The sequence below is a fragment of the Dendropsophus ebraccatus genome, chromosome 1, assembly GCF_027789765.1.
Source record: "Dendropsophus ebraccatus isolate aDenEbr1 chromosome 1, aDenEbr1.pat, whole genome shotgun sequence".
NCBI lineage: Eukaryota > Metazoa > Chordata > Amphibia > Anura > Hylidae > Dendropsophus > Dendropsophus ebraccatus.
In genome coordinates, this window is record NC_091454.1 from 182,015,732 (window position 1) to 182,025,406 (window position 9,675).

The 9,675-nt window shown below is 43.6% G+C and overlaps 1 protein-coding gene across 2 annotated transcripts; it reads left to right on the forward strand.

Annotated features, from left to right (window-relative positions):
* The first annotated feature begins 1,125 nt into the window (after window positions 1-1,125).
* Window positions 1,126-9,585, forward strand: MTFMT (mitochondrial methionyl-tRNA formyltransferase). 2 transcript variants are annotated; one of them, XM_069985532.1, is made up of 9 exons: window positions 1,126-1,711; window positions 3,471-3,683; window positions 3,758-3,880; window positions 4,811-4,913; window positions 5,001-5,076; window positions 5,471-5,562; window positions 6,910-6,991; window positions 8,328-8,395; window positions 9,250-9,585. In XM_069985532.1, exons 1-9 carry the CDS (start codon window positions 1,242-1,244, stop codon window positions 9,448-9,450), a joined length of 1,428 nt encoding a protein of 475 aa, XP_069841633.1. In that variant the 5' UTR covers window positions 1,126-1,241; the 3' UTR covers window positions 9,451-9,585. The 2 variants fall into 2 exon arrangements, with proteins under 2 accessions (XP_069841633.1, XP_069841638.1); XM_069985537.1 differs by having other exon boundaries at window positions 3,474-3,683.
* Window positions 9,586-9,675: the final 90 nt, after the last annotated feature.

Here is a 9,675-nt window from a genome sequence, read left to right on the forward strand (position 1 = left end):
TAACCACTTGAGCCACCGTGCTGCCCTGTTCTGGGGGAAACCAGCCTGCCTCTACCGTGCCTTCTCCCTGTGCCCCCCACTTTTCCCCGCCCCCTGTCACCCCAGCCTCTCTGCCCCCTGTCACCCCAGCCTCTCTGCCCTCTGTCACCCCAGCCTCTCCCTCCCATCACCCCAGCCTCTCCCTCCCATCACCCCAGCCTCTACCCCCTGTCTCTATATCCCGCCTACCTGTGAAATGTGTGACACAGCGGACACCAGCGAACACTAGCCTGTAAATAAATAAATAAATATATATATATATATATATATATATATATATATATATATATATATATATACACATATACAGGCTAGTGTTCGCTGGTGTCTGCAGTGTCACACATTGCACAGGTAGGCTAGATAGATAGATAGATAGATAGATATGTAGACAGACACACAGGAGAGTACAGGCTATTGTTCTCTGGTGTCCTCAGTGTCACATGCTTCTTCTAGCTGTACTGCTGTGCAGACAACAACAAAATGGCGATGCCCAACAGTACACATAATATCACCTTTCCCCTCTTTGTTCTTTTGTGAAAAGAGGGGGGAGGTGATGATGTCACAGCAGCTGAGCAGGGACTGCCTCTTTTTTTTCAGCATCCCTTTTTCAGGCTGCTTTTACCAGCAGTTTCCTGCTGGAGCTCCCCCTGGTGGCCATCACTGGGAAAAATGAAAAATTCGATTGTTAATTTTTCATATTTACTGACATGTTAAAAAAATTAAAAACACATATAAATTAATAAAAAAAATAACAAATTCAGTTTTAACACTTTCAAAAATTTTTTTTACTTGGCGACACATTCCCTTTAAGGCTAGGACTACACAACGTCATGGGTCATGTGACAGCAAGTCACATCTAAGTTGTGCAACCAAAAAAATACTTTTTTTGCAATCTGTCATCTCCCTAGCTTGCACTGGCTGATAACAGTGAACAAAAGATTAGTGTAGAAGACAATTTTATGTTAATATGAAAGAAAATTAAGGAAACAAAAAGGTATATAACAACAGGAAGCTCTTTCAGTACATACATATTATCGAGCTCCTTTACTATCACTCCCTAGGAACCTTACTGCCGTTCTAGTTCCTGGAGGACATTTTTTACGAGCGCACCTCTCAACAAAGATGGCTGCGCCCAGTGGACACTATGGTACGGAAGGTTGAAGTCACTTCGGATGTGAATCCATGATCACTATCCGGGAATAATGGGCTCGTTTAGCCCGCCCTGGAGATCGCTGTCCCGGCTGGAACATGTCTGTCCTTCCAGGATCCGCACACGGGCAGCCCATAAGGTGAACGGAGGTCTGAGAAGTCGAGGGGACACGAAGGAAAGGACTGCACCACCTGTCAGAGAGGGGGGCAGTACACAGTTTCTTAGGGAAAGTTATATACCAGTACAGACAACATCTTGGAGAACGACGACAGGCGTGTGGAGATTGTCAACATTCACCGAGTACCAGACCCGAGCATTATGCTCCGGCACACAGAGACTTCTCCACCCCCCAGGTAGAGACTATGGACGCGTCCAGAAGTGCACAGGCTGCGCTCAGGTGCGGCTGTATAGCGGCGGCCGCGGGCTGTCAATCAACGCTCGGACACGCCCCCCGTGGAACGTCATGTTCTTTGGAACAGATGAGTTTGCGCTGGAATGTCTGAAGAGCCTGAACCAGTGCAGGTAAAGATGGCGGCCACCCTGTGCTCAGTGCCAGGGGCATATGGCACATTGTGGTGTTTTTTTTCAAGTGCAATTAAAGCCTCCAGTCACATTATGCTGCGCTTTATTTAGCATGTATTTAAGGAAAGCTCCAGACATACACTTTAAATGTGTCTCTAGGGGTCCATCCTTCCACAGAGGCCAGTGGCCTGGATCAGGCTGGTATACTACAGATAGGTCCGCTGTTTTAACTCCGTAATCTGTGGTTTCCGCAAAAATGTTGAACTGCTAAAAAAACCCCATTTTGACTAGATTAGATTTGAGCCGTGTTTTTGATGTCCGTAAAAAACTCAGATCCTATTGACTGCTATTGGCTAATCATGATCCGCACTAGGACCTATTTTTTCACTGAATAGATTGCAGATCTGTGAAAAAGCACAATAGAAATCAATATTCCAGGGAGTAAGTATAACTGTGCTAAGTCTAGTGGGTAAAAAACCTTGGCTTACTTGGCTTTCTCGATCCCTGACGTTCACACAGAGCCATTCCCAGTGCAGCGATTCCGGTGTTTAATACCAGTATATGGTATTCCCTGCTTAGCCAGTCAGTGGCTGAGGTTCAGATTGGCTGAGCAGGCAATACCATGTACCGACTACTAAACATAGGAAGTATTAAATTTGAAAAAATACCCGTTTTAATGTTTGATCTAGATTGAGAAACTGCAGTTTTCTTCTGAAAAATAAACAAAAAAAAACAGCCAAAAAACAATGTGTGATCATAGTCTTACACAGCCCTCCCTGAAATCTTGGTTGTTCTCCCCAGTAAGGGTATGTGCACACTATGGAATCCCAACGGAAAACCCGTTGCAGATTCTGCAGCTCTCACTGCTCGTGGCTGCGCTTACTTCCACCCGTGCCATAGACTCCATTCTATGCACAGGTGGATTCTGCTGTCCGTCAAAAGATTGAACTCATTCTTTGGACGGACGGCGGAATCTGCCCGTGCATATAATGGACTCTTTGGTACGGGCGGAAATGGGTGCGACCGCCAGAGTCCACGAATGGGTGCGAGCTGCGGAATCCGCTACAGGTTTTCTGTCGGGAGTCCGTATTGTGCACTTACCCTAAGAGCCTCATAGGACATATGGAAAGGAATTGTTCTTGGTCTAACATAGAGGATTTTCAGGGGGTCATTTAGGATTAGCAAAAAACCCCCCAAAAACACAGCTACTTTCTTGCAAAAACGGCACCACTGCTGTCCTCTGGTTGTGTGTGGTATTAAAACTAATCTCCACTTCAGTGGAAGAGAGGTGCAAAACCAATAGCCGAACTGAGGACAAGAATTGTGCTGTCTCTGGAAGAAAGAAGACATGTTTTTCTAAGCCTGGACAACCCCTGTAACCCAGGCTAAGGCTGGATATATATATATATATTTAATATATAGCACCCACTAATTTTGGCAGGGTAGGCCTATAGGCTGATACATATGGAATCCTCCTGGCGGTCTCCAGATGGGAAAGGAGAATAAAGCATATCTTTAAGAGGGGTCTGGCAGACCTTTGTCGTCTTCTCGCCAATGAAGACACATTTGGCCATTCCTAGCATGTATGATTATAGGAGAGATGGATGAAATATCTTTTGGATGACTGACCCATCCACAGTCAGAAGTATCATGTGTATGTCCAGGGTTATACACCCTTGTACATTTGTAATAGGAAATTCTTCTGTTAGTGTTGTCACTTCTCTATGACTGTATATGCCCGTGTCTTGTATTGGCAAAGCAGAAAGGCCCGAAAGGAAGTGGTTGGAAGACTAGAGGTGGTTTCACTGCCCTCCCTACTGCCAAAAGGCCTTCCAGTTGCAAATTATGCTACAGACAAGGGGCTTCCATTCCATGAATGGCCTGACATTGGCCCCTGTGAGCAGTTTGACGTTGGTGTGGTGGCATCGTTTGGGCGACTCCTAAGTGAAGACCTCATTTTAAAGTTTCCATAGTAAGTATAATACAAAGATGGGTGAAGTGGCTGAATGTGTCCGGATGTGCGTTCACTCTTCTTATTTACTTCAGTGGGATCCTGAATGTACACCCCAGCCTACTTCCCAGATGGCGAGGCCCAGCTCCCCTAATCCATACCGTGCTCAATGGAGATAAGAAGACGGGGGTCACCATCATGCAGATTAGACCAAAGCGGTATAAAACAGCAACACTGTACAATATATTACTATACATTTACTATGCATAAACAGGGTCTCCGTCTGAAAACACAGTTTTGGTTTTCCCTTTGTCATGTCGTAATACTCGCAACTGAGTTAGACTTTGATACTAAAGAGGCCACCCTGATATTTCCTATTTGTGTCTGAATACTCACAACTGAGTGGGACTTTGGTAATCTCCCCACTGGGAGGCACCCCTTAGCAATGGGGTTCCTTCCCACGAGGGATATCTGGCTATTCCCATGTTTTGAGACTCTTGATTGGGTACTCCATTGGATTTTTTTTGCTGATCTCCTTGAGCTAAATGACTGTTGTGTTATACATTTACTATGAATGTATAACTGTATATATATGATGCCATTAGTGTAAAAGTCTGCTTAAAAATGCTATCTATATGCCTAGATTTCATTGTTTTACCCAAGGCGAGGGGAAGTTATTTGAGAGGTGGATATCACATGAATAATGAGCGAACCTGGAGCATGCTTGAGTCCATCTGAACCCGAACTTTCGGCATTTGATTAGCGGTGGCTGCTGAAGTTGGATAAAGCCCTAAGGCTATGTGGAAAACATGGATATAGTCATTGGCTGTATCCATGTTTTCCAGACAACCTTAGAGCTTTATCCAACTTCAGCAGCCACCGCTAATCAAATGCCGAACGTTCGGGTTCGGATGTACTCGAGCATGCTCCAGGTTCGCTCATCTCTAGACATGAACTAAAACAGAACCAAGAAAATAAAAGCTGAATTCATCAGTGATTCCATGGTCATGGCTTGCCTAGGGCTGCAGCTCAGTTATTTCAGTGGGAAGATGATCATAAGCTACATGGGAACTAAATGATCACTGTTTTCCCCTGACATCAATTTAGCACTTTATGGCCGGTTTGCTAATTGATTCCTTTCCCTTTAGGTTTGATGTGGGCCCTATAGTGATGCAGGAACCCTTTTCTGTGCCGCCCAGATGCACCTCTAAGGAGCTGGAAGCCGTTCTGTCCAAGCAGGGGGCTGAAATGGTAATGGGTAAATGGCATCTTGTCAGGCAGCTTTCTGGTATCCTACCCCGACACTGGTGTAATTTCTGTTGTTTTCTTCTCTCCCAGCTTATATCCGTTTTGAAAGACTTACCTGAATATCTAAGAAATGCTACAGAACAGCCAAAAGAAGGAGCAACGTTTGGTGAGTGATGCCGTAAGTCTCAGATTAGCAGTGGAAAGTTATAGAAGTCGTGTCTGTGCTATTAAAACTCTCTAAGTGATTTGAAACCAATGTCTGTATCCTTCAGACACTGCCACCAGCCTGCTGTTTTAGGATTATATGTCAGAGAATATTTATATCTCAACATAAGGCATCATGCAGATGTGTCCAAGATTTGCATCAAAAGTGCCAGTCACCTTGATGGAAACTCAGTTGAACCCTTTAAGGTCAACTGGGGTTCCACCAGTGTCCAGCATGCAACAGATCCAGTACCATTATTTTTCATTGTTCGTGACAGAGCAGAAGGTGTGTCGGCAGAGATGGTATAAGGCTCTGACAATGTTAGAAGATTTGACTGCTCTCACTTCTTGTTTAGCACCCAAGATATCAGCTGCTATGAGCTGCATCAAGTGGGCAGAACAAGCGCCGGAACAGATCGTTTGTCTAGAACGTGCCATTGGATTTGCGGTAAACAGTTTACAGTAATTTTCTCTTGTGACCATAAACCCCTTTATCACCACACAAATTAGAGGCCAATGAATTGGTGCCTGTGCCTGTACTCCTGGCTGGGAGTGATAGCACGGCACAGACGTGAGACATCCTATTCAATCAATGGGACAGGTAGAACTTCAAGCGGGGTCCGCGGCGCAGACTCCACTTGAAATTCCACGCAAATTTCGTAGTGTGAACGGGCTCTAACAGCCTGATCATTCTTCATTGAAAGAAAAATAATTAGTTTGCTGTCACTTAAGATCCTAAACATACTGTTGACTGGCTGTGCTCCCACATGCAGAAGTGCTGCTTCTTCGTTCAGAGGCAGTTCCCAGAGAATGACTGAAATTACAATACAGGAATTCCATTCTGGAAGGGGACTACTCTGATTTTCTATCAATACAGGTCACGGGTAACAGTGATCTAATGTAGTGGCTCTTAAACTTGTGGTACACATTGTAAGCTTACGGGCTACAAGCTGTGTTTTATAAAAAAAAACTGTACTTTTGGGATTGGAAATTTGTTGAATGCTAGTCGGCATTCAGAAACGTCCTGGGGCTTCAATTGCTGCTCCTGAGGCAGCCGCCCTCCCGCACCTCCTCACACACACATGGTCAGTTGCTCTGTGCACAGACGGCTAATAACTAGCATTATTACTAGCTACAGGGGACATGCATCTGGCTGCAAGGGCCATTAGTACTGGGACCTACAGGTCAGTCATTTTGTTACAGGGGGATCGGATCTAGAAATTAATTGCCAACAGAGATTTAAAACAGATAGTGGGAGATTTATCAAACATGGTGTAAAGTGAAACTTGCTCAGTTGCCCCTAGCAACCAATCACTTTACACCATGTTTGATAAATCTCACCCTAAATAGAGTCTATGACGGCATTGTGAGCTCGACATTTATAACCAATCACATCCTTGGGGGTACTCTGCTAAAACATCTCATCACATAAGGGTACATGGCTTGAAAAGGTTGAGAACCACTGATGTAATGAGCTGTACGTTTTTTTTGTCTTGCTAAGGTAATTAACTGCATTTAGTATTGTAAAAACTATTCCCCATAAAACAATATATTATTGTCTGTCTTTTTTTTAAGAAACATTATGTTCAAGCTATCCAAAACCCTAAAACCCTCTTGCTGCCTTTGTACTGCATTCTTGTTTTCTTTTTCCTGAATATGAAGTGAAGCAACTAACTAAATTGTTTTTATTTAAAAAAAAAAAGTAAAATAGTAAAATAAATGCTATTTACTTATTTCTAAAACGAATCTTATCTTCATCTCTTATTATTTACAAATGGATCCTGTGATCTTACAGATTCCGCTACAGACCTTATGGATGGGTGCACCTATCAAACTCCTTGACTTTGTAGAAGTTCCAGGTTCCATAATCACTTCAGGTTTGTGTCCATACCATGTGAAAATGAACACGCATTAGGATCCATGTACACAGAAAGATTATCTGACAGATTATCTGCCAAAGATTTGAAGCCAAAAGGCCCTATTTCACGGAATGATTGTCGTCCGTATTCGGCAGAAATCAGCCATTACGGCTGATAATCGTCCCGTGGAATAGAAGGCAGTGATCAGCCGACATCGTTCATGTCGGCTGATCGTTGTAGTGGTTTGTTTTTCAAACATGTTGTAAAACAAGCGACTGTGATAGCAGCCATCTGCTGCCTTCGCTCCGTGAAATAGGAGCCACGGCAGGAGCCCACTGCTATCCTCTAAGGGCTTCCCGGATGATCCCCCCTCGCCCGCAGCTCCTTCTGTACTCACTCGCTAACGAGTGCTAACAACGCTCGTTTGCTCCTCACAGTGGGCCCGTATAATAGGGGCTAAAGCCAGGAATGGATTTGAAAACAAGAGAAATCTCAGGCTTTTCTTTATGTCCTGATCTCTGTTTATAGTCTGTTTCTGGCTTTGGCTTCAAATCTTTGGCAGATAATCTGTGTAAATGGACCCTTAAAGACTTTTGCAGTTTGGGTGAACCCTTTACTGATGACCTATCCATATGAAGGCTAGTCAATAGGGCATGACAGTCAGCGATTCACTGCAGGCGATGTTACCAGGCAGCATCACAGACTGCTTTCTTGACTGCAGTGCTGTCTGTGGCTCTGATTGGTTAGAGTTAGGGTCCATTTACACAAAGATTATCTGCCAAAGATTTGAAGCCAAAGCCAGGAACATACTATAAACAGAGATCAGGTCATAAAGGAAAGAATGAGATATTTCCTCTTTTCAACTCTTGGCAGATCTGTCAGATAATCTTTGTGTAAATGGACCCTGACAGACTGCATGTAAAAAGGGTACTCCTGCAAAAATCTTTTTCTTTCAAATCAGCTGGTGTGAGATAGTTAATAGATTTGTAATTTACTTGTATTTGTAATATTTAAAAATCTCCAGTCCAATCTTCCAGTACTTATCAGCTGCTGTATGTCCTGCAGGAAGTGGTGTATTGTTCCCAGTCGGAGACAATGCTCTCTGCTGCCACCTCTGTCCATATCAGGAACTGTCCAGAGCAGTAGCAAATCCCCATAGAAAACCTCTCCTGCTCAGGACAGTTCCTGACAGGAAGCAGTGGCAGCACCTTTAGTTTATGTAAGCAGTAGACTTAGGTTCTGCTCCATCTACTCCTTTCCACGTTACACTGTTAATGTACAGCAGGTGGCACCAAGTGGGTGAAGGAGCTTTATTTTTTGCTTTTGTTATTTTCTTACTTTGTTGTTTCTGCAGATTTTCCAAGTGTCCCAGGTTCAATTCAGTATCTTTCTGCACCACAGATTATTGTGGTACGCTGTAAGGTAGGTATTTTACTACATACACTAATGTGGATAAAAGTATTGGGACACTTACACAAGCTTGTAGGACACCCCATTCTAAATCCATATACATTAATATGGAGTTATCTAGAATTAGAAAAATACAGCCACTTTGTTGCAGAAACAGCACCACTTGTCTCTAGGTGGGTGTGGCTTTGCAACTCAAAAAAACATGGCAACTTTCTTTCAAAGCCTGGACAACCCATTTAATATGGCTCTAGACCTTCCCCTCCTTTGCAGCTATAACAGCTGCCACTGTTGGGAAAACTTCCTACAAGTTCTTGGAGTGTCTGTAGAAGAGCATTTGTTATGTTCATTCCAAAGGTGTTTGATGGTGTTGAGGTCTGTGCTGGCCAGTCAAGCTCTTCTTCACCCCCCCCCCCCCCCCCCCCCCCCCCAAACTGTGCCTTTATGATCCTTGCTTTGTGCACTGGAGTACAGTCATGCTGTAATAGGAAAGGGCTGAACCAGAACTGTTCCCACAGAGCTGGAAGCAACTACTATCCAAGATGTCTTTATTAAAAGCATTACTATTTTCATTAATTACAACTAAAGGGCCAAGGCTAACACCTGAAAAATAACCCCACAGTAATACATCATCCATCAAACTCTACATTTGTTCCAGTAGAGTCACTCCACAGAACACGTGTCCAGTGGCGGCATGCTTTAAACCATTCCATACAGCTCTTGGCATTGTCCTTGATGACATTTATCTAACATATAAAGCTAACTGTATTTTCTTGTGGGTTATTAGGTTTAGTAACATGCAAAGGAAAAGGAACTTCTTGTACATATTTCTATTGATGTATATGACTGTTGCATCTTTGTGTTGTCAGGATGGCTGGGTGGGTGTCAGGACTGTAAAGCTCAGGAAGAAGCTGTCTGCTAAGGACTTTTATAATGGTTACCTCCACCCATGGTTTGTGAAGAAATCCGATATGTCACTGGAGGAGTGCCGCTTCTACACGCTTCACCTTCCACCGAAATCTAAGACTCCAAAGCAGAGACCTGTATCTGTAGGGAATATGGGATGCTAGCACGGCAACAGATGTTACAGTGCATCAAAGATATCCCAATCATCATAACCATGTATAATAAAGACTGAAAATATGGACAGCAATTATTAATTCTTCTAGGCTAAAAAAAATAAATAAATCCTTATTCCACCCCTTGCTGGGCTTTGCTTACATTGAATGAAGCAATTGATGACCACGGCAATGATGTCTGGAGTACAGCATGTAACCACCAGTTACTGGCAGTCA